The sequence below is a fragment of the Parus major genome, chromosome 1A, assembly GCF_001522545.3.
Source record: "Parus major isolate Abel chromosome 1A, Parus_major1.1, whole genome shotgun sequence".
Taxonomy (NCBI): Eukaryota; Metazoa; Chordata; class Aves; order Passeriformes; family Paridae; genus Parus; species Parus major.
The window spans coordinates 11,400,330-11,424,740 of NC_031773.1; the positions used below are offsets into that span (position 1 = coordinate 11,400,330).

General features: G+C 38.7%; 2 protein-coding genes across 2 annotated transcripts in view; one reads left to right on the forward strand and one right to left on the reverse strand.

The window, feature by feature from the left end:
• CCDC146 (coiled-coil domain containing 146) overlaps positions 1-865 on the reverse strand; it is a 67,382-nt gene extending 66,517 nt beyond the window's left edge. The window contains exon 1 of the mRNA XM_019006694.2: positions 491-865. The gene's annotated coding sequence lies outside the window, so the exon portion shown is untranslated. The remainder of the gene's footprint in view (positions 1-490) is intronic.
• A 16-nt stretch (positions 866-881) lies between these two features.
• Positions 882-24,411, forward strand: part of FAM185A (family with sequence similarity 185 member A) — a 36,762-nt gene continuing 13,232 nt past the window's right edge. The window contains exons 1-5 of the mRNA XM_015628587.3: positions 882-1,340; positions 7,015-7,124; positions 10,320-10,412; positions 14,766-14,904; positions 20,151-20,192. Coding sequence (XP_015484073.1) covers positions 971-1,340; positions 7,015-7,124; positions 10,320-10,412; positions 14,766-14,904; positions 20,151-20,192 — 754 coding nt within the window. The 5' untranslated portion in view covers positions 882-970. The remainder of the gene's footprint in view (positions 1,341-7,014; positions 7,125-10,319; positions 10,413-14,765; positions 14,905-20,150; positions 20,193-24,411) is intronic.

Below are 24,411 nucleotides of genomic sequence, written 5' to 3' on the forward strand. Positions count from 1 at the left end.
ACTGTACATCATCTATTGCCCACATGCCCCACCTCATTTTTAAAAATTGTTATACGATGATAATGTGGGCTATGAAGTCCAGAAGAGTCTTTTAAACCGATTTAAGTGGTTCCCTGCTTGTTTGTAAACCCTGTAAGGACAAGAGCTCAGGAAAATATTTATTTGCTTGGCTTCAGAACTGCTAAAAAGCGGTACAGCACATAACATATTGACCAAAACTTACTGACAGAGAGCAATTCTGGTGCTTTGTGATATCACTTAAAAAAAACCCCAACCAACAAATAACTGGTTTTCCAACACATCTGCCAAACTGCTACACCGGCAGACCGAGGACATTTCAGCGGGCTCGCTGTAGGTTTACTGCAGTGAAGGGACGGCTGCCCCGTCTCCTCACGCGCCACACGGCACCGCCCCGGGCCCCGCGCGGGGGTCGCACTCCCGGCCCTCAGGGACTCCTCAGACAGGGCTGTGGCGGCGCTGCTTGACTTACTTCCCGCCTCGACGTCGCAGCCGCGGCTTTGGCCCTCTTGGACCCGGCTCCAGCCCCAGCCCCAGCTCCGGTCCCGGTCCCGGTCCCCTCGAGTCCCTCCCGGCCACCTCAGAGCCCAGCCCGACCCAGCGGCGTCCCCGTCGCTATGGCGATCGGCGCACCGCCTCCCGCCCGCTTCAGCCGCTTCCACTTCTGATTGGCTCCGGCGTCCAGCCCCGCGGTCCAATAGCAGCAGACTCTCGGTAATGTCCCGCCCTCCCCGCTCTCCGATAGGCCCGTGGGCACGGCTGTAGTTCCTTCCGCGCGCTGCAGAACTACGGCTCCCAAGAGGCTCCGCGGCGGAGCCACCGCCTGTTTACCGGCCGTCCCGGTGCCGCTCCCCTCGTGCAGCCGCGCCACGTGACCGGCCGGGGGTCACGGCCGCCAGGAGCGGCCTCGTCCCGTCCGTCCCGTCCCGGGCGCTCCGACCCCGCGGCGGCAATGAGGGCGCTGCGCTGGGCGGCCCTGGCTGTGCGAGCGGCGGGCGGGAGGTGGGCGCCGCCCGTCCCCTGCCGCGGTCGCAGCGGCCCCGGTCCGCCCCCGCCGCGGGAGTGGGCGCTGTCGGTGAGCCCGCGGGGGCGGCTGCGGGTGCGGCTGCCGTGCCAGGTGAGCGTCCGCCCCTTGGACCCGCAGCGCTGCCCGGGCGCGGACCGGGTGCTGGTGGCCGTGAGCGGCGGCAGCCCCGGGCGCGGCGGGCGGGAGCGGCAGCCGGTGCGGGTGGAACATGACGAGGCGCTGGGACAGGTGGCGATCGTGGCGGACGGCCTGGACAGCAAGACCGCCGTGGACGTCCGGACGCCGGTGAAGTTCGGTGAGTGCGGGGGAGGTACACGGATCGGGGCATCCCACCGGGGATGGGCTGGCGCTGCTGCTTCGGCTGGAAGCCCCTGTTGGGAAACGGCATCGCGGCCGCGCTGATTCAGAACATCCCGTTCTGCTTCCTGTGTTCCTGGACTTCCTGGGTGTTTGGATACGCGATTTGTTGCTGACCCTATTGCCAGCAGCACTTAGTGCTAACACTTGAGCTGGTGCTAGCACTGTCATTTGTGATCTGGCAGCTGCTGCTCCAAAGGGACTCCGAGGCAGCGTCCTCGGCATGCTGGGATCCAGCAGCTCCCTTAGCGTTTGTTACGCTGCTTGCTGTCCGCAGGAGCAAAAGGTAGCGATACGGATGAAATACCAAGGAGGGCTCCCTTGTCCAGTACAAGTGTTTCATTATCTTTTTTGGGCACGGGGCTGTAATCTGTGCAGGGTTTCTCGTACGGAGCACAGTTTGGGAGAGCTGCTGTAGTGGCTGAAGCCATTTAACATCTCTGCTGAGCTGGCGGTGAAGTTCTGACAGGGGCCCTAAGTTTAGGGAGTACAAACTCAGAGATTTGTATTCAGTCATTAATGTGGTTTTGGTTTTTTCCTATGGATTTGGGGAATTTTCTATACAGTGCAGAATGTTTCACCGTGCTGAAAAAAACTTTTTGATGCACCTGGTCTCTTGTTTAATATAAAGTTATTGAAGATTACTGCATTATTTCATTTAAAGCTCTGTTGCAGTTGTGATATGAGAAATGATGAGTAATCCCACCTTACTTACTCTCAATACATTTAACCTAAGACTTTTGTAGAATATGATGTCACATACAGCAAAGATATTCTGCCCCTTTTGTCTTACTTCATTTTTTTTCCCAGCCCTGTGTCTTAGGGAAAATTCTGCAATTTTTTATTTTTTTTTACCTTGTTTTCTTTTAGAAGGACCTGAACTGTGTAAAATTCAAAATGGAGAAGCCCTATGGGTTTGACATAACATCACTTGCACATTTTCCAGTCTTACTCATCCCTATAATTTACTTTTTTTTTTTTTTTTTAGCACTGCTTATAACTGAAGGGCTGTTTCTTAAGTATTTTTATCACAACTTAGGGTTTGTTTTGTTTACTAGAAACTAATATATGCAGAAATATTCTGTAATTAAATACAGAATATTTGTACATATAATCTCACCCTTCCTGCCCTCCGTGTGCTTTGCTCTGTTAGAATGGTTGTACTCATTCCTCCCATGAGGAATCCCATGACTCCAGCAGCCCACTTCCCTGTCTCTGGTCATAAACAGATGCTCAGGGAAGAGTAAGAACAGAAAAAATGTAAATTGTATTTCATCTAAGCATTCTCTTAGCTGTCAACTCTTTTCATCACAGGATTTTCAGAGCCTGATATAGCTCAACCCCTCAGTGGATCTCTCTGCTGAGTGTCCCTTTACACATGGAAACAGTTTCAGGGTGAGAGCTTCCTGGTGAACTTCTGGCACAATCCCTGCTAATTTCCTGCTATTTTATCATTTGAGTATGTGGTATTCCAAGGTCCTCCTGTAATTTGTCAGTGAGTTTTAACTAGTCTGAAAAATTTGGTGTCATTGATAAAAGTTTTCAAGCTTGCTATTTGTGGTGATTTCCAACTTCTTGTACTGTTGAAGATAGTACATAGTTTATAGCTGAAAGACAATATGGAACTAAGGATATTGTTAAAGATATTTGAAAATCCCAAGTTTTTTCTCTTAAACAGATCATCTGTTACCTCTATATTCATTGTCTCTGTCACTGAACTGTAGCTGGACTGTCTTCTCCAAGAGTCTTGTAGTCTTAACTCTGCAGTTGCTATCTTACAGCTCTTTTTATTTTTTCCCTCCCTTACTTGGCAAGCACTTACTTTGGCTTGTCTGTAGCATTCACACAGTCCATCCCATAATTAGTGAGAATTGAACAAACATTTACCCTTTAATTCTCTCATATCAGGTGTGTCTGGATACTGTGGTCCTTTACTATTTCAGTTTCTCCAGGATCTCTGAGTGACTATTATAAATCACTCCAGAGCTGGTTATTCCTGAGATGCAGAATTCATTGTGTTAAGATGTGAAGAATTTCAGCCTTCATAAAGGATTTCTATGTGGGAAATCTTCCTAAGAGTCTTGATACTGAATCCTGATAGATGGAAAACAATCATTTCGCTTTTGTCCTGTCTTTGAAATTCTTACTATATTCTGAATGTCAGCCAAAACTGCAGACAGGGGCTTTGATCTTGAAACAGGTTTTCTTTTTTTTTGTTGGTTTCTAAGCTGTTCCACTTGGGTTTGTGGTAAGCTCATGCAATTCAGGTTCCCTGGACAATCTGTGGATTATGTCCTTACACAAGCTGCTCTTTGTCATCCCATAATTAGCACGATGTTAGTACTGTGCTGTCATCCAGGTGCATCTAGAGATATATTTGCAAAAATGTAAGGTTGTGGGGTTTGAGTATTTTAAGCTTTTACTCAGTGAATTAGAATTTTTGCTTGCCACTGAGTTTCTACTTTTAAGTGTCCTTTCAGCTCTGGTTTGTTTTTTTGATCTTCTGAGTATTAGTTTGTGCTTGAGTTGCTCTATTTATTTATTTAGAAAAGAATTATCCATTAAATATCATTGCATAAGCAAAATATCTTATTCCTTGTAAAAACACATCTCAAACTGGAAAGGAACTCTGCAAATACTGTGGCTTTTCTCTGGCTTTCCTTGGATGGGGGAGCAAGATGTTAACTCTGTTCTGCTTAGACAATTTTTCCTGAGCTCTATCAGTCACTAAGCTGTAAGAAGTTGAGAGGTTGATGTGAATCTCTTTTCAGTGTTTTGTTTTCTTCACTTTGGAAGTTAAGGCATTTCATAACAGCTTTTGCAATTTAGGTTGGAGCTTATCCAGGAAGCTGCAACTTACCTAAAACTCCTTAGACCCTGAATGAAGAGCATGTGTAGAAAATGCTGAGCTTAAGTATGCATTTTAAACCAAAGTAGGGCAAGTACCAAAAGATCCTCTCTCTGTCTCAGTGTCTAGTTTTGAGCTCTGTATAGGATTTCAGTATCATACATGATCTGATAATCCTCTCTGATGCATTTAGCCTTCATAGATGGCAGATTCAGTCAAGGAATTTCTGCTTAATCAAGCTTATTTATTTTTGCATATGTTAATTAAACCTGAAACCAGCTCTTTGATTTCTGGCTACTGTACATTGACTGCATGAGTACACAGAAGTAAACTGAACTGAGAGCTTGCATAACCATAATTTGAGATAATTCTAGTAGTCCAGGGCTGCTGAGTCATCTGAAAATAAATAATTATCCAGTTTATTTCAAGTATTATAGCTTAAGGCAGCTTAATAAGAAGGGTGCTTAAATGCCCTAGGGTACCTCTGCCTACATTCTGGTACCCAAGTGTTTCTTTTTTCCTATATGCCTTTATTTCTGATACAAACACCACAAAGAACTTCATGCATTCTTTGTGGTTTATGTGGCTAAAGTTGGCTTCAGCCCTTGTCTTTGCTAGGGAGGAATCAAACTGGCTATTTTTGGAGTTTTGGCACCAAAACAGATTGTATCTTGTTCTTCCTTGTTAAAATTTCATTGGCAATATTATCCCGCTTTCAGTCTGCTTCTTTATGGAGTTGTTTATCCTTGGTTCAGGAACTCAGAGGCAAAGAGTCAGAGGGGCTCAATTCCTTGTCCACTAATTTTTGTTATATCAAGGCTAGCAAAGTGGTGTGACTCTGCAGAGGATCAAGTTTATTTCCAGAAGTCCCTGGTGTTTCTTAATGACTTGTTTATGAATTTTCAAACTTCTGGGTCCTCTTTTATCACCCATCTTTGATAGCTAGGATTACATTACTAACTCACCTTTCAAATGATGGCAGTAATATGCTGTACAGGATCAGAAGTTTTTTTATTACCCTTATTGCTGTAAAAGTCTTAGTGAATTTGTAGCATGGCTGAACTGAGCACTCTCAGGTCTTTTCCTCATCCCTTTTGACAGGTGCAGTAAGAGCAGGAGAGTTTCAAGCTGATTGAATTCAAAGATTTGCACAAGTAAACTGGCTTTTGGGACTCTTCTCAGAAAGCAAACTAGCAAGAGTCTTGGTTGTAGACCTTCCCAAGCACCCTGCCATTGTCCAGTGGGTGAATTAAGCACTCTGGGAAAGATAGCTTGTTCAAAAACAACATTGCTTTCCAGTCTACCTGTTGTAGCTTTTTTTCTTTCTTCTTTCTTTTCTTCTTTCTTTTTTTCAAAGGAATTGTTACCTTTGAATGCTATCTACTTCCTCCACTAAGTTTAACCTCTTGGCTTACTGCTGCCATAAGGTAGCATGTTTGCTACAAAGATGGTCTGTTTTAGCTCTGTCCCTTGGATTCTCCTCATTTGCAAGGTGACAAAACTTCCATTTGTTATTAATTGGAGCTCTCAGTCTCTCATCTTCATGGTCTGCAAGCTTACTGTTGTCATGGTTCCAGGAAGCACCTGTCCTGGGCAGCAGTGGGACAGTATTGATCTTCAGGCTCTGCTGGACCATGGGTCTTACTTGGCAATCTCCCTGGGACAAAGGTTTTTCACATTCTAATTATTCTTTTCATCTTTCTGATACCCTTAGCAGGAAGTGGCAGTGAAGGAAAGACTTTCACATTTGCTTAAACAGAGGTTTCATTACCAAATAATCTCCTTTCCTTTAGGGAGTAATGGGGCTCACTGTCTCTTAGTCCTTCAGTTGTGTCTTGCAGAAAACACTTCTGGTTTCTGTTCAGTTTTTCTTCTTTTTTTGTCTTTTATCCTTAGAAGAACAAAATCACTTTTTTCCTCTCCTGCCTTTACTTTTTTGGCAGCCACTGTGGTGGTCATTTATACAAATGATTAATAAAAATTATTATTAATATACACAGAATCCCCAGACTGTACATTGTCAAACTTCTTCCATTTCTTAAACCCAAGGGTGAGACAAGTAGCAGAAAAATGCTTTTCCTGCCCCTGCACCTTATCAACAAGACCTAGTGATTTTTCTTTGTGGGAGCCTATGAACAGTTGCAAGGTGAGGTAGCTCAGACTGTGGAGGCAAACATGCTTCTTCATGCCAGGGGAATGTCAGGCTTTCTAGAAGGCTGGGGAGGATGACGCACACCAACGCTTCTCTGCCTGGTTTTGGGTTCTGGTGCTGGCTAATGGAGCAGCAAGGCCTGCGTATTTGTGTTGTTGATCCTCATTATTCTACATGTGGCCTCAGACACCTGCCAACCTTCTACCTCAAAATGTGTGTCAGGGTGCCCAAATGTCCTAAGTAGAATTTCTAAAGGAATGGGTGGCTAGGACATGGAGGTGGAGTTGAAGAAAGATGAGACTTCACTAAAGGTTCACACCCTGCTGATTCCTTGCCACAGGTTAGTCATTCTTCTGCTTCTTAATGTTGTGTCTTGGAGCTGGAAGGCTCAAACACTGGCTTACTAAACTTTGTGTCCATGGTTGGTAGTGACTACTCAGGCTGTTCAAAGTGCATGGCCAGACACAGCCGCAGGCTCTTAAGTAACAAAGAAGCTGCTCTTTTCCTTACTACATATGGTTACTGTATAACATGGTCAAATACTTCAACATTAAAAATATTAAATTTAAAGACTTTTTTTTTCTGTTGCTAATAAAACTCTTTTAATTCTAGATTTGGATATCAAAACATCAGGGACTGGCTGCGTGAAGATTCAGAAAATAGAATGTGATAGCTGCAAAATAGAAACAGAGAAGGGGACTAGTGTCTTACAGTCAATAAAGGTACAAAGAACCCTTCCCTACTGTTTGAAAATGGATTGTGTGGTGGTATATAATGTCAAAAATACCAGTTCTGGAGATGAGAAGATATAATACTCTGATATTTCTCATTGCAACACTCATAGTGCTATGTGTATAGCACCTCACCTTTCATTATTGCATACAATTGCAGCACAAAGTAAATAGCAGTAAATAAGGTGGAGTCAGAAGTCCATGTATCTGTGATAGCTAAAGCCAGCAGAAACATTGACAGCAGCAAGCCTGATCCTTGTCTTCCCTGCCCCTCAAAGGAAAAAAAATTGACTGGGATTTCCTGTCTAGTAGGTTAATAGTTATGCCTGCTCAATCAAGAGTTTGAGACATGCTGCTGATTTTTTTTGTATGTGTGGGTTTTTTGTTTTTTGAGGTTTTTTTTAATAATTGGTATAACAGCTTTTGACAATCCATTCAAATTAATTTTCAATCAGTAGTTACATATTACATGTCCAAAATACCTGACTGAAATAGATCTGATATATACTGTATGTATCATAGGCATGAACTTGTCTTTTCAGTCTTAACACTTTGTTTGCTGACATAAGCTGTTGTGAAATTCATCACAGTTTATCTGACTTAGGTGCTATTTGGAATCAAATTCACTTGATTGTTTGGCATTGCACCTGCAGGAATTGGTATAAATTCAAAAGAAAGGCCAATTTTTTTGAGATAAGAAAAATTTTTCATTACTTTTCTCTAATGTGGTAGATGATTTTATAACAGATGTAGGGAATACTGAGCTTAGGGAGGGGTGTAGTATACGATAGACTAGGTTTCTTCTACATGTAGGAAACTATAGACAACTTGAACCTTCCACATTCTGTGTGATTGACCATTTTACTCTTATAAAGGAACCTAAAATCTAACAGAAATTAATAGTACTATGTGATGCCCATCTAAAATTTTCATTAAAAATTAGTCTTATGTAGTAATGACAACAACAGTGCATGAGAAACTGCATAATAAGAGAAGGCCAAGGTGGTTTTGGCCAGCAGTAATGACATTTATCATGGCATGCCATTACATCAAGAATTTTTTGTGGTGTCATGGAAAAAGATGGTTTTGAGGAAAGACTGCTAACTTCTGGGAATCTTGTCTCAAATAGAATCCAAGATGAGAAATACCTTGAATTTTAATAATTAAGAGCTGGGTTTTAGTCTAATCTTGTTTTTAAGTACTGTGGTTTTAGTAAGGTGACTGAACTACTTTTTTCTACTAAAGCTTCAGGAATTATATTCTGTATTATCAGGGAAGCAGAATTATTTGGGAGAAACAGAAGTATTAGCCTTCAGGGCTTTTCCAAAACTACAAAAAATCTTAAGGACCTAATGTTGTAGTGAAGCATAAGAGCTGATTCCCTGTTAGGGAATTTGCTTTACTGAGCAAGCTGAAGTGATAGTGCCCTCCTCTGGATGGATTAAAGTTTTAATGTTGGTTCACTGTTATTAACAAACCTCATTAACTAACAAATCAGGAGACCCTTTCTTTACAGGAGAGAAAAACAGGTCATTGATAAATGACGTTAAATGAAAAAATCTGATCATGTAGGGATTATTCAAGAGCACCAGCAAACAGTTTCACAACTCCTAATTTTCTTAACTTGCAAGAAGTTGTTTGTATAAATTGTAATTCATAATTGTATAATTGTAATGTTTTTGGGTTTTTTTTTTAATGCAATCTATAGTGTCTTTACAAAAGACTTAAGAGATTTGACATCTGCTTTGCTCAATAATGCATACTAGTAATTGAACAGAAAGGAGGAGTCTCTAGGAGGCTTATTAAAGTTTTTTTTTCTGGCAGACATTATCCACCAGCCAGTGCAATTTGTCAAGGGTGGTTTTACTGATACTTTTTTTTTTCTTGGTTGGTTGGTTGGGTTTTTTTGGGTGGTGGTTGTTTTTTATTTGGCAGAAGTCCAGTTCACCCTATCCCGTCCAAGTCTCTAGGTAAACTGATAGCAACAGAAATTCCAAAATACAGTTATGGCATTTAGGTCTTCTTCAGAGTATGAATTATTCATTAATTCTTTATTGAGAAAGTAGTGCTCCTTGGTTTAAATTTTTCTGTCATGCTTATTACGACAATGCCACCAGGAGGACCCTTTAATTATGTTTCCATGTTCCTCAATTACTCCTGACTCCTTCACTATGCTGGTGATAACAAGAATTTCCAAGCATCTCACTCACACTGTTATGCTTCCTCACCACTTCCCATGTCTCAGCCTGATTCATCCTGCATCAGTCTCCAAATTTTTCTGGTTTTCCTCTGACATCTGTTAAGGTCTTGGCAGCCTTTTGCCTCTTCCTTATTCAACCCTTTCTCCCTTGCTTGCAGAAGCCCTGTGAAAAGTCAGTGCTTTTTTCTTTCAGCTGGTGGAATATTTCCGCTTAGTGAAAAAGCTACTTGACCACTGTAACTGATTTCTTCTCTCAGCAAATCCTTCTGTCTGTTAGGTGTCTCTAGAGACACCTACTTCTGAAAGCCTGGTTGGTTTTTTTTAGGAAGATATTCTAATAATTTGGGGTGGTGGGAATCAGTGTGTGTGTTGTAGTTTTATTTTAGTGAACCTATCTGTGGCCATGCTGGTGAGCCCTGGCTATACACTAATTTTTCCAGTCTTGCAAGTTCCCACAGTCTCCTCCAGAGTTACATATTTGGAGGATTTGCTGTTTAACCGTTATTCTGATAACAAGCATTATGCCTCAAAGGAACTGTGATGCCACATTGAAACATTTAATTAATTCATCATGTATGAGGAGAGAACAATCTATTCATTTAAATCTGATTTTTAAAATATTTTTTTTCTTTTTACAAATGGTTGCATTTTATTATCAAGATCTGGTGGGGGTTTTTTGGCATTTTGAGGTTGGTTTATGTGTATTTGTACTTTTTTTTTTTCCTTGTTGGTTGTATGCAGCAACAGCTGAAAGGGTATAAGAGCTATGAAGAAGTTTTTACTTGGAACCTGGCTTATTAGTTAAAAACTTGAGATTTGCCTTATGCAAAACAATTTTAATTGGAATTTGTGTGCAGTGAAACACTGTAGAATCTGGTTCTGCTTGCAGGACTAAGGCTTGCAGTGGTTAATGTACTACAACTTGAAAAATAAGATAACCATAACTAGAAGTTATCCTAACTGTATGATTTTTAAACTTTTTTCAGAGCCATAAAATTGATATACGGACAAACGGTGGCAAAGTAATCGGTCTTGGAACACTTTATGGAAATACAGATATTTGTGCAACAGAAAAGGGGGTAAGTAGGAAGTAAAACTTTCTCTGCAATGGCTTATTGTCCTCTTTTCTTGTAAAAGGACTAAATTCAAAGAATTTATGTGCTGAATAATATGTAAATAACCCTCATTGGTTGTAATTTCACTGTTTCTTAGATTTGTCTGTTAAATTATATTATCCTATGCTTGATTTGGATTGGTAAACAGGATTCACAGAAAGCAGGGAAAAGTATGTGATCATTCCATCAGTACAGAGATTGTTCTACTGCTAAAACCCATCAGCTTTAATTATATAGACCTCTCACAACATTCTTAAACTCTCTCCTTGGCTAATATGTAGGCACTTGGATTCTGCAGAAGGCTCAGGAGTTTAATTTAGTGCCTTGTGGATAGTGGCTTGATATTAGTAAATGCTGTACTCTTCTAGTGTTACATAGTTATAAGAATGGACGAGTAGAAGGTTTTGCAGACTTAATATAATCACATATAATCTTGTTATGAGATGCAGTGTGAAGAATCAAAGAGAACATTTTTGTAGAGAACTAGCTTGGTTTTTCACAGTAGATGGCAGTATGAGACTAACCACAAACTACTGCTGGTTTTGTTTCTTGGCATAAGCAGGCAATTCTCCTTTATTTAAAATAATGTAGAGCTAAATTCCTTGCGGTTCTCACACCCAGTCTTGGTTTTAGATATTGTAATGTCCATGCAACTGGTTGCACTAGGATTCATTAGATCTGGGGTGTTGCTGTATGAACATGTGGAGCCAAGCTGAGTCTGGCAGCAGCTTGGATGTTTGTTCTGTCAGAATCCATAGGTACCCTTAAAACCAACAGCACTGGGAAGAATCAGGCAGTGGGGAGTAACCCTCTCTTGCCAAGGATGGATTTGAGACCTAACTATTAAATTCCAGGCATCCAAAGTCATCTCTGTGAAGTGCTGTTTGGCACTATTGTACACCTTATAGGTTGGGTTCCCAGATCAGCTCACTTTGCTAGAGCCAGCTGTGAGCTGTTCTTAATATCCTGCTGTAAACTAAGCAGCTTGCCATTGGATTTTCCAAAAACTGTCAGCATTAATCTATCTGTGTTTCTTTGTGAGTGTTAGACTGCCTTTTATTTAATAAATGTAATAATTGCATCTGTATGGGAAAATACAGTTCATATAGAAAACTTTTACTTTGAGCCTTTAAATGCTTTTTAAAAAATTGAGTATTTTCAGAAACACCCTCCTTCTGAAACAGTAAAACAAATACTGTACAGATTAAGCTGAAGTGCTTCTTTGTGATCATGAATATTTGTATACAGTGTGTAATATTACAAGAGGTCAATCTTAGAGCTGTCAAGCTGTAGTAACTTGAGTAAAATGAGTCATTTTAGCACAAATTCACAGCTACAGAACAATATTTTGGCTTATGTTACTGAACTCCTCACTAACAAACTTTGTAGTGTATTTAGGAAGGACGGATTTCTTTTCTTAACTGGCCACTTCTGTTAATAATCAGTCAGCCTTATGTCTCCTCTGTGTGTTTGTATGAGATGTTTCTTCCATCAGTTGCAGTCATCATTATGTAATTATGGCTCTGTCAGCATTTCCAGCCCCCTCCTGGAGGTGGGGAGGGAGAGGATGTGGTAAGAGGCATTAAGCACTTGAGAAATGAAGAATATTTTTAAGGGAGGAAGTGGGAGAAGACACTAGTAAAACATTTGAACAATGATAGCCCAAAAAGGAAGGCTAAGAGCATGAATTTGTGGAGAAGAAGCTGTATATGTCTTATTTAAACACAAAAATATACTAGTTTTTATCTTGAAAATGTGTTCAGGTATAAAACCTTCTCAGTCTGATTTAGGCAGATGAAACCAGTGGAACTTGAGCGTGTGGTCAGTTTCAGTAACTGCAGCCCCCAAGGCTCTATGCCCAAGGGAAGGAATTTTTTCCAGAAGATCTGGTGGTTCAATGGACAAAAATAAGGAGATCTGTTTTTCTGGGGAGTTATTAGCTAATCTGAGCCATGGGGACTTTCCTATAACACTTGCTTATAGAGCCAGACATCTATGTTCTGCCAAAAATCCACAAGAGTTAAAGAATTTGGGATTGAAAACATATTTATTTTCATTGAAAAGCAATCCTATTTTTCCATGCTTTTCCTATCTAAAATACTTTTTTATTCTTATACTTGAGCAGTCTGACTTTCCCCTCCTCCATGCCCCTACCCTGATTTGGGTTGTTCTGAAGCAAACATCCTTTGTGTTGGTAGTTTTTGTTTTACTGTTCATAGTAACTTCTTTTGATCTGGAGCTGAGACAACTCTTTTTAGTACTGTGCAATTTTAAGAAAGGTAGGTGAGGCTGGTAAATTAGTTGATATGTGAGATTGTTTACAATAAAGCACTTAATTTTTAAATAAAACAATATGTCTAAATAGAGTTAAAACTTGCATTCTATAGTAAGAGAGGTAGCTTTTTGAATTTCCCTTTGCCTGCTTAGGAATGCCACAAGGCAGCCAGTTTGTATCCAAACTATGCAGATATTTTCATTTTATTCCTCCCCTTTAAAGTGTGCTTTGCTCTATTTTCAGTGTGCTGATATCAGTGATGGCCCTGCTCAAATGGGAAATGTTTTTTCTTTGCAAGTCATTTAACTCTTAGAACAGGTTTGATCATGATGCCTAAAGGGAGAGTGGCCTTCCCTTGACTTGTGGCTGTGGCCACGTGTCAGAGCAGGTTTGTGCTTTGCCATGCAGGGTGAGGGAGTGGGGGGCTGCTTTGTGGGAAACAGTCCTAGGGCACTTGCAATGTAAATTAATGTTTAAGATCTCTGGTTAATAGGGTTTTGTTGCAAGCAGATGATGAAAAGCTGACTTGCTGTCTGTTTTAGTAGTGACAAGTTGTGCTTTGTGTTACTGGATTTTGTTTCTATCTGTAGCATAGCCCTAAGCAGCAGCACCTGCAGTGATTGTCGACATTGACTGTCATGGATTTCCAATTGTACCATGAATTATGCATAGCATTTTGATTTTCTTCAAGTTTAATGTATCTTGCTGAATTATTGGAGATCTAATTTGTATTGTAGCATCATGGGAAAACTCTTAAGCCAGTAGTCTCTTCTGTAATCTTACAGTTTAGTAGTTCAGTATGAATGGATGGGTAAGGCTACAGTATAATTTGGCTGTCATATAGTCCATACTAAACCACCCTCTTCAGCTCAGCTCTTGGGATACAGTGCAGCACTGAGTTTGTGCAACACTAGTGGCTACTTGTCAGAATACTTCTTCATCTGTAGCTTATTCTTTATATAATATTAGACTGGAAGGGTTGACAACTTATTTTTTTATATCAACTTTTTTTGCACAGGATGGCAATGCTAAAATGACAAGGAAGTTTTAAAAATAATTTGAGTAAGGCACAGTTTGATCTGGAAAGTCATATATGGTTTCATATAATTGGTACAGACTTTGTGAAATTCACTGCAAGTCTAAGCAAAATAAAAACAAATTGAGTGTGGGTCCAAGTAGGAACTACTGCGTGCTCCCATCATAAATGAAATTTAACTGAGAATAGAATTCAGTCTCATATGGTTGTTGCACAAGCATGTGAATTGTTCTGTTTTGTTCAAATAGATTGACGTTATATCACATGGCTCATCACTTTTATATAGATAATCTCACTTGTCACCTCTTACTTCCCAAATCCATAGTGCAACTTCTCATATTCTATTCTTTCTCTCTGTTTCTATTGAAAAGAAGTAGAAATGGAGATCTTATCCCTGGTTTTTCCAAGGCTTTGTCTGTCTTGAGGCTTAAGTCCGAGAATAGAAGCCTGAGTAACCAAGGTAATAGGAAAATTCTGCTGAGAAAAAGGGCAGCTGGGTGGGGCTTTTTTGCAAACCTTCACGAAAGATATATGTACAAAGTAAGCCAGTTAAAAATCTTCATAAATAGCTGTATGTAAGAAAGAGAGTGGATGTTTCAGTTTGAGGTGGCAGAAAATTGATCACCAATGCTCTAAGTGTCATAATGCTGTATCCAGTCTTCATAATTTAAGTTAATCCTTCTTTTGCTTTTCAAAATGGAGAGTTTCATTTTTGAAAATTAAATCAAGTTTTTCTTTAATCTGTTTGTGACAGCTTGGGTTCTCCACCTGAGTGATGGATGCAATAACTCATAGGAATGTTGTGAAGACTCATTAGTCCTTAAGTCAGAGGTCTTGGATGAAAAGCTTTTTTTGTTTTGTCTTGTGTAGCTTTTTACTAAGAACCTGATTCCATTTGTCCTGCACTAACAACTGCTTTCCATTTGTTTTGTGTCTTAATAGTGTTACTTCCCACTGCTTTTTCAAGCTGTGATGACAAATTTTCAATTATGTTTATTTTTCCTAGAGTGTAAATATAGAAAAGCTGCAGGGGACAACCATCAATATATCTACTGAAGATGGGCTGCTGAAAACAAAGTATCTCTATGCAGAATCAGCATCTCTCTCTTCAGAATCTGGTGATATTATGCTGGGAAGTGTTCATGGTAAGAAGGAAAATGTGTCACAAATTAAGCTGCTTTGAAGGTGTTCAGTAATGTTCACAGTAACAAATGCACTAATGCAGTAGATTATCACTAAATCAGCTGTGCACAGTATATGAGAAGAACAGTTCTATTAGAGACTTAATTGATTTTTTGCTACCTAGCAGACTGTATTTTTCAAAACAGTTTCATAAGCACACTTATTAATAGCAAAAAGTATGTATTATAGGAAAGAATGTCACACATATTAAGAACATCAAAGTATTCTAATATTCAGCAGTTAAAATGATATTTAAAGTTGTCAGGAGGCTTCTCTTCCCCTCTCCCCATCCTTTATTTTCTTCATAGGAGAAGCAACTCTTGGACAGATCACCTACAAAGAGCTGTTGTAGGAGAGAGTCATAATTAGAAGTTTTTATTAGAAATGGCCTGTGTGTTTGCTGGCACCTTATATTAAGAGTGGTGACAGTTTCTGTTTTTAGAAGAAGTTGTTAGAACTTCTTAGCAGTCTCTGATCCATCCACCCTTTGGTGTCCTTCCCCCAGATCTAAAACTAATAAACTCTGAGTCTTTTATTTAAGCAGCAGTTGAGGTTCAAATCTGGTGTGGTTTTCTAATTTAACAAAACTCCCACTGAATTCAGATGCTGCTGTAATGCATTTGTGGTGATTTAACATTGAGTAAAACAAACTGGAGCATGTACAAAGAAAATTATTCAGCTCTGTCAAAGTTCCAGATTTTCAGCTATATCCCTTAAAAAGAATTTGTTACAATTTCTTAGCAATTTTATGTTGTCATCTTGCTTGAAAAATTACTTCTTTATTCCTTGAAGGAACAAGTCCTCTGTCCATTTATATTAAATGTGAGAATGGTTTCTAAACCTGTTAGGTAAAGTTAATTTCAGCATGCACCAACAGAAATAAGCTGCTTTTTCTCTAGTTATTGGATTTTTCTAACATTTAGACTTTTATTATTTCTGGAACTTCTGTCTGATAAACCATGCTACTTTGGCTTTTTCTTTAATTAACTTTTATTGATATTGTGGAGTGATCAATTTGTGAGCAGGTTCATGTTCACATCCAAGAGCTTATTTTTATTTTTTTGTTATAAAAATGAAAAATATTTCATAAAAATGAAATCATAAGTGATGTAGTTAATAACTTACTTCCTTCAGTAATGCCTGTTGCCATTAAGCTGAAGAACAATGTGAAAACAAATAGAATTGCATCCAAATTATGCAGACATTTCTTACATTACTTCAGGATTATTTTTATGACCTCTCTACTAAATGGGTTTGGAACACCTAATGTTATTTTAGCTGTACATTTTTAAAAAAATTGTACATTAACATTTGCTTGGTAATTTAACCTATTTTTTTGTGAAAAAAAAAATTGTAAAATATCATGCTCCTCAATCATATTTTAATAGAGGAAAGGCTTTTAAAGTTCACATACAAACACTTATTAGCAGAAAAGATAGCTCCTATTATAAATTTCTGCTAGAAAAAAATGGTTACTTTGACTTCGAATTGTTGCTCATGGGGTAGCTCAATTGCAGGAGTTTCCCAAGAAACAATCTGGTCCAGGTGTTTACATTAAAAAGTCAGTTTCCCTACAGCTGACACTATAGATGGCATCAAATCAGCACATCCTGCACAAAACTAAGCTAGATTTCACTGCTTTTGCACTGGGAAAATTGAAGTTAGGGCAGCACAGACTTTACAAACCTGTCTGAGACATTCTGCGCTTGAAACTCAGGCTGTACAGTCACGACACTGGTAGAGCTCAAACTTTCACAGCTGCTCATTTGCATGCTTCATGCTCCTGTGGCAAATGAGTAATGCATTGTTCTGAAAGATGTTAGTTTTTGGGTCATTTTCATCAGCTTCTGTAACAGGCATTAGAGATGTTAGGTGCTATTAAGCTTTTGAATTGACACCTGAAAAAGAAATTTGATCCTGTGAAATTTCTTTATTTAAGAGACAATAACATTACAGTGAACCTTCTTTACCAAGGGTCACATGGGAGGAACAGGAAACCCTTATTTTCAGCAGTCCCAAAGTCTTGGTTTGAGTTGCATTAACTACTAATTTATTTTATAAATCTACTTCAAATTTGGACTAGATACCAAAATCCTTCCCAAATAATGTTTAAAGTGGGCTCAGTTAGACCTCCTTAGTTAGACCAAGCTTGCTCAAGGCCTTGTCTAGTTGAGCTTTGAGTATTTTTCAGGTCCAGAGGTTGTATGACCTTTCTGGAAATCTTGGTCCACTCTGAATTATTCTTCTGGAAAGTTGGGGAAAAAACTTTATAAAAATCATAATTTCTATTATGACTTGTATCCATTATTGCTTCTTCCTTCTTGCTGCATCACCATGAGAAGAAAGTCTTTTTTTCCTCCATATCCTCCCATTAGCTAGTTGAAGGCCACAAGAAGACTCCTCCTCAGCCTTCTCCTTTTAAAATAAAACAAACAGATGCTCTCAGAGCATGTATAGCTTGGCCTGGGTCTCTGATCTTCTCAATAGTCTTCTCTGGCCTTAGTTAAGTACACCAGTGTCTTTTTTGACTTGAAAACTGGAGACAATATTCTAAGTGCAGCCTCACAGGAGGGCTTTACTTGCAGTCTGTACTGATCACACAGCTCAGTGTGCAGCTGACTTTCTTCACTCACTCCCACTGGGAATGGTGTCCATCAGGATGCCCAGGTCCTTCCTCACCTGCAAGGCTTCCTTGCAAATAGACAGCACTCAGCTTTTGCTGCTTTACATCAGTAAAGCTTGTGATGGACTTTATATTTGCTCTTGGCCTTTTCTTCTGTCCTAGTCTAGTAACTATTCAATTACCTAAAAGAATCACACTGGAAAACAAGGTTACTGAGGTTACTTTATGTATTTGCCCACTAATGTATATACAGGAAGGAGTGAACATAAAACTGCCTTGAAGTTCAATGACTTGAATAAGACAAAGTAGAGTATCTGCCATATTCCAAAGGTAGTGCAGTCCAGTGCTTGAGCTTGGTGTTCTATGATTCCTCCAGAAAATATATCTCTTGATATACCAAAGTGTGTTCTGTACAGTTCAGCTACATTTATGGATTTCACTTCTGGATTTTCATTTCATTTCTGTATGTAGAGTGGAATTGTAACTTTGCATTTTAAATTTTCATCAGACTAAAGTACAGACATGTCTATAAAGAAATGAAAATAAAACTAATTTCTAAAGTGGTAAAAAGTTACATAAGGTTTATTTTCCCTTTTTATGCATTGAAATAATCCTGCCTTGTTGAGAGCCACCAAAACAAATTGAAGGAATATAAATAACACAGCATGAAGTGTTGCCTTTAAATCCCAAAATCCATCTTCTGCCCCTGGTTCTATACTGATCCTGATTGCAATACAGTAATTTGAAATTTTACAGAGTTCATTGAAGAAGCAAAGATTGTAGGTGATGGAAAAGATAACTCTTTTTTCAGAAACCCCAAAACACTAAGGCACTACTCTTGATACTCTGATAAAATTATTATGTTTGGGATATATTACACTGAAATCTGTTGGTTGTAATAATCAATTATTTGGTTGAAACACCTTTGGTCTGGTCTTTCTCTCTTTGCCCTTGATATGCCCAAGGAATACTTGCTTAACTTAAAAATCCTAAGGTAAGCACTGGCCTTCAGAGAACAGGTACATGACCAAAAGTGCAATTCTGTGCAGGACATTCCTGTCTGCTTCAAAAGCAGCTTTTGTTGCTAGCTAGATGCTTGAAGAGAGCTTTTCACACCAGTACTTTGTTTTGATGTGCAGCATTGGTGGTTCTGCCATATAAGTATGTGTCTAAAAGGAATTTGATTTCTACATGTTGAATATTTTTCAAGGATACACTTATCAAAACAGAAAACCCCCAGAAAAACAAAGAGCACACCCAGGGGCTATATATATTCTGCTGACAGAATATAATCTACCTTCAGCTGCTCCATGGGAGCTGCTGGCTGACAAAACCCTAGGTCTTTTTGTAGGTTGTACCAAACTAAGTGCCAGTCATGATAAAATGAGGATAAGGGTGGGATAATTATAGCATGCATTTTAAAAGCAGCAGAGTGAAGCCAAACATCTTTCAAGATCATTGAAAAGTGCTTTTGTTTTTGCTATGATTTTTAGAACTCCAAAGTATTTTGTGCAGTATGTGCTTGAAAAGATTAATTTAAGATTGTTGATGATAGGCTGCTTTTTTAGCTTTTAGCCCATGAACCAATAAGAAAAATACAGGTCATATACAGTGGAATGCACTCTGCCCTAATCAGTATTTACTACTGTATAATTACATAAAACAGGGTAGAGCTTAATCCATTTGCAATTTTTAAAACCTTTTCTGAAAGATCTGAGAATTATGACTATTGTGTATTACCAAACTGCACTCAGTTTCTGTGATCAGCCTTATTCTTCATTCTCTCTTTCTCTTGGGAGATTGAGAGAATGGCAGGGATGACATGGTGTGGTTTAGTTTTTAATTTAAGGCATTTTCTGTCAGCCATTTATACATGGAACTCTAGAAGTTTGTACGATTTAGTTACTATTAGCAGTATAGATGTCTATACTGTCACAAGGTACATCTGTTGTCCTTCCTGATTCTCTTGATGTTATGGGTGAAAGGGCAGAATTTTGAAATTTTAAGGCTGGAACACCTGTGGCTGTTTAAAGTGATGCAAGTTCAGTAGAAGACCATTCTACATTTTGTCTGACACACTTTCTTTGATGTTCTCCACTTTGCCCAACGTACTCTGACTGAAGTCAATGGAAACACTGACAAGGGGTTGTCATTGAAAATCAGAATAAGTTTGGAGGGAGTAGGAAATATTGAGTGGGTCCAGGAAGTAGCTTTGCAGATAACACACAGGATTTCCTCCAGCAGAGGTGGGGTATAGTTGTATAAAAGAGGAAAGTAGAAACTGTTTGTTATTCATGGAATTAAATTTCAGCCATCCATAGTGCTATTGCAGGTAGCAGAGCAATTAAGAAAAAATTGCCCAAAATAAAATAAGACAATATTTTGCATTAACCTTTCACATTCCTCTTACATTTTTTTTCTCCCTCAAATCCAGGTGGTGTCATTGACTTAAAGTTTTTCTTGTCCGGAATCACTTAATTGTTACCCACATGTGTTGAGATTTTTGTTTGTAAAGCAACAATATTTAATAGAAATAAATATGTTTCAAAAATAATGTTTTTAACATTTTCCCCCTTTTCATTTTAGGTAATACCAACCTTCAGACCAAAACAGGGAGTATCACAGTAGGTAGGTTCTGCTTTCTCTCTCTCTCTTGCTCTTCTCCTTTCTAAAAGCTAAATGTTCACAGGGGAAGTAAAAAGGAGGTGATTTCACACAGATGTTTTTGCCTCCTTTTCAGGAGTAACACTGATTAGTGTGGCTGAATAAGACCCTTTCCAATCTCAGCCTTTTGTGGTTGGGCAAGGCACATGATCTCACATGATACCCAATAGTTGCTGGACTTTACGTAAGTTAGACTGAGCCTAGGTGTCATCTTTAATATAAAGATGGGATAAAAGAACATGAGAAAATTTTTAACTCTACATCAAATACAGTTTTGCCCTTAATGTAGGTCTGTATCTTACATTTATTGCTATCAGTGGTTAGCTATGTTTAATTTTTATATCAGGAAGCTAATCATTGATGTATTCTTATTTGGGGAGGTGATGGGAGGGCTTGTGATAATTTCAGTGCTTTCAAACTATTATGCTAATAGTTTTCCCTTCAGAAATGAAAATAGCTCATAAACCTTTTTTTGGGAACCTGGGAATTTATATGACAGGATAACTCAGAGCTATCAGTTATGGTATACCTTCTATCAGTGCATTTTATAGCACACAAACACCAAAGTGAGAAACTCTAATTCTAATTATTGCTATGGCAGAAAATTGAAGTAACAGACTCACAGACAAGGCTCATTGTATTTTTTGAATGCAGAAGGATTTCCTCAGGCCCAAATCTTGACGACTTCTGCTGGCGATGTTAACTGTAGTCACTCACTAAGCACATTTCAGAGACAATCTCTAAGAATTGTTCAGGGACTGTTAACAAATCTTATGTTTCTAAGAGCTCTATATTAACATTCCTGGAAAATGAATGCAAGACACATACTTATGAGTTAGTCATTAAACCACAGAATTAAATTCAACTTGGAAGGCTGTTTTTCCTTCTCTTAAATAAACTCACAGGGTATGAAGAGTGATTAAATAAAGGTTTCGTAATATAGGAGGTAGCTTTTTCCATCAACAATGATGATTATTTTCCTTAACTAACCAGGTTCAGCTTAAGCATTAAGACACATCTTACAGTTGAAGAAAGTTTATTTTTCAGATTTCAGTTCTGACAGCACTAGCTAGACTTCATCTTTTTTTAAAGAGCATTAAATATCCCTGGTACTTTTATGGATTTTTCTAAAGGTAAAAGACTTTTAAGATCCAGACTTTCAACTCTGAAAATGTGAGAACACCTCCTATTTGACCAGTTTGCTAAAGGCCTTATTTTAGCTGGAAGGGACCCTCAGTGATCATCCAGTCCAACTGTTCTCTCTGAAAAAAAATTGCTTCCTAAAAAAGAACCATTCCCATTAAACCTTTCACTGGACACGGGGGAGAAAACCTCAGCACCTCCTTGTGCCCTTCCCCTCCTCAGGAAGCCCCAGATAGCAATGAGGTCTCCCCCCAGTTTCCTTTCCTCCAAACTCAACAAGCCAGGTGGTTTGGTTGTTTGGGCTTTTTTGGAGCAGAGTAATTTATCAAAAAGATATTATGGCCTTTACAACCAATAGATATAACTTAAAAATTGGGGTAGAAAATAGATCATTAAGAGGTAAAAGGATAGACTGGACAATTTAGTTAGGAAAGGAATTGTTTTTGTGAGAGTTTTTGCTTTGTGTATTGCATCATTTGTTCTGCCAGGTCCCCGTGGTGAGTATGGTCAGGACTGCTGAGGATTTTTCAGTAGTATGTGCAATTTTGTGAATTCTAGATAATAAATAATAGTGAAGTCTATTTAATGACTACATTTCAGTTTTTTATAATAGTTTTCATATGACAGTTTTAGAACAATGAACTAAATAGAGTATTTGCCAGTTTTCTATAAATAAGAAATACAAGATAGCTAAGCAGGAATTAAATCTTCATCACGCTTCAGATATGCTGCAATTTTATTGTCCCTCCAGTCTGTAATCAAATCGTAATAAATATTTGGTGTTCCTATAGAGATTGATTCTGTCACTGATTTTACCATGAACAAGGCCAGTCTTTAGGTGCTGTTAGGAAAAGTATGTTTTTACTTAGATTTAAGGAAAGATCACTTGTGTTTAATCCTTTCTTTAGTGCTTGGCTGATAAAGTGAAGGGAGAAGTGATACTAAGTGTTACTTTTGTAGGTCTTTCACTGATTTTTTTTTTGTGCAGTCTTTCCCAAGTTATGTGACTTAAATTTTATTCTTCAAGCCCTTTTTAATTTTCATAAATCTTAACAGAGACTTTTGTCCTTGCCAAGGACATCTTGCTTCACTGTGCCCTTTCATTTCCATCTTTTTTTCTCCAGTACCAGTAAATTCTTAAATAGCTAAAGCTGCTCAAGAGTGACCATCTGTTCCATTTCTGGTAAAAGGCTCCTTGTTCTCCCCCTTGAAAAACCCTGGAGAAAACCTTTTCCCTGTCAGTCCTCAGCAAACTCTGAGTTCAAACTATACATTTTTTTCTTGTTTTTACCTTCAGTTATTGACATTGATATCAGCTAGAACTGGGTATATATTTGAAAATAAATTGCCTTAGGTTTGATCTGTGCTAACCATAAAATACGTATTGTCTCCATTACTATTTGTTACGTGTTTTATCCTATCAGCCTATGCTTCTTAGTATATGGTAATTTTTTATTGTTGAAATACTTATTTATTTAGATTTGGGTGCTTTTCTGTGCCTCATCTTTGGGTTTGTTTTTTTTTTAAATCCATTTACCTTTTATTCCACTTTATTTGTTAAGAGTTAGAGACAAATTTTAAACAGCAACTCTATGAACTTTGAAGAAGTGATGAATAATTCCATGTTTCTTGGTACTATTACTTGTATATGCACACTTGTATTTAATATCATGTCTGTAACATTCATTGCATAAATCATATTCTGTTGTTTCCATAAAATATATTTCATGTTACTTCCACAGGTCAAAGCTTAACAGTTGTTTACTGTCCAGTGTTTTAGTGTCAGGTTTAGTGTTTGGTTAGTGCTGCCAAGCTTCTTGGTGGTTTTGAAACTCTGCTGTGGTTTCCTCAGCCGTAGGAAACTTTGTATTAGTGAGGTGCTCTGGATTTGAAATCTGGCAAGTCATCCTCCCAAAACTGTTCTTCAATGGAAAAGACAATATCTTCCATCTCCCTCAAGGTTGTTTTTGGCTTTCTGATAAATCTGTGCCTTGGTGAGCCTGTCCTTACTGTCCTGCTCCTGTTTCCTTTATTCATGCTGATGCCTTCTGCAAACCCCATCCAGTCTCTCACAAAATGAGATTCCTTTTTATTTTAGTATTTATTAATTGAAGATCTAGGAAAGAACACTTTGTTCAGTCTTGGAGAATCACAAAAGTTGTCTTCTCACTGGGAAGAATCTCACAGGAGCTGCTTTTGCATTTGAGAAGTGGGAAGAGTAAAGTTTCAGTGGGTAAATGTTGTCCCTCTAAAGCACTAACAGCTGGTGGTGTGTGGACTGTTTGTAGCTGTTCTCCCTGGAGAGAGCTGCTGTTCTGTCACAGGAGACTCTTCTTTCTTCCTAGAATAGATAAGGAACTTTCTAGGGGTTGTTTAAAGCAGAAGAGTGGAAGGCTGAATGCTTCCTGTATCTGTTGCCAACAAAATCTCTGTCAAGATTATGTGGAGGGTTGATAATTGGCTGTTACTAAATTTGATGGGGAATATCTGCAAAGCAGCTTTTGCATGAAAGCTTCTAGTGATCACTACTTAAAATGTGCATTTAAAAAGTTGATGTATGTCAAATTTTCCAGTTCTAATGACTTTAACTTTTCAACTATTATGAGCAACCTTTTAAAAAGTCATTAGTTAAAATCAATGTTTCATTTTCACTTAGACAAGCAAAACTCTTCATTATTAATGAAGAGTTAATTTTTTTTTTCCAGATTTCAAACAGGCCTTCTTTATTACAAAGTCTTGAGATGTCAGAAGCATTCACATTTATTTCTAGCTACTAATGTTTTCTTTATAGCCAAAGCCCTTCTCCATTTCTCAGCTAAGTATGGATTAGCTGCTTTTTTTTAATTACTTTCCCTTCCAAAGAAATCAGCTTCAGCTGAAGGGATAAAGATCCTTTTCTGTGTTTTTGCTGTTGTAAGCAATGCACTGATCTTTGGCATCTGTGCTTGAAACCTGGGATCAGAAAAGCTACAGATGAATTTAATTAGAGGTAAAACTGTATGGCAAGCATAAAATGTTAATATGACACATCCTTGTTGTG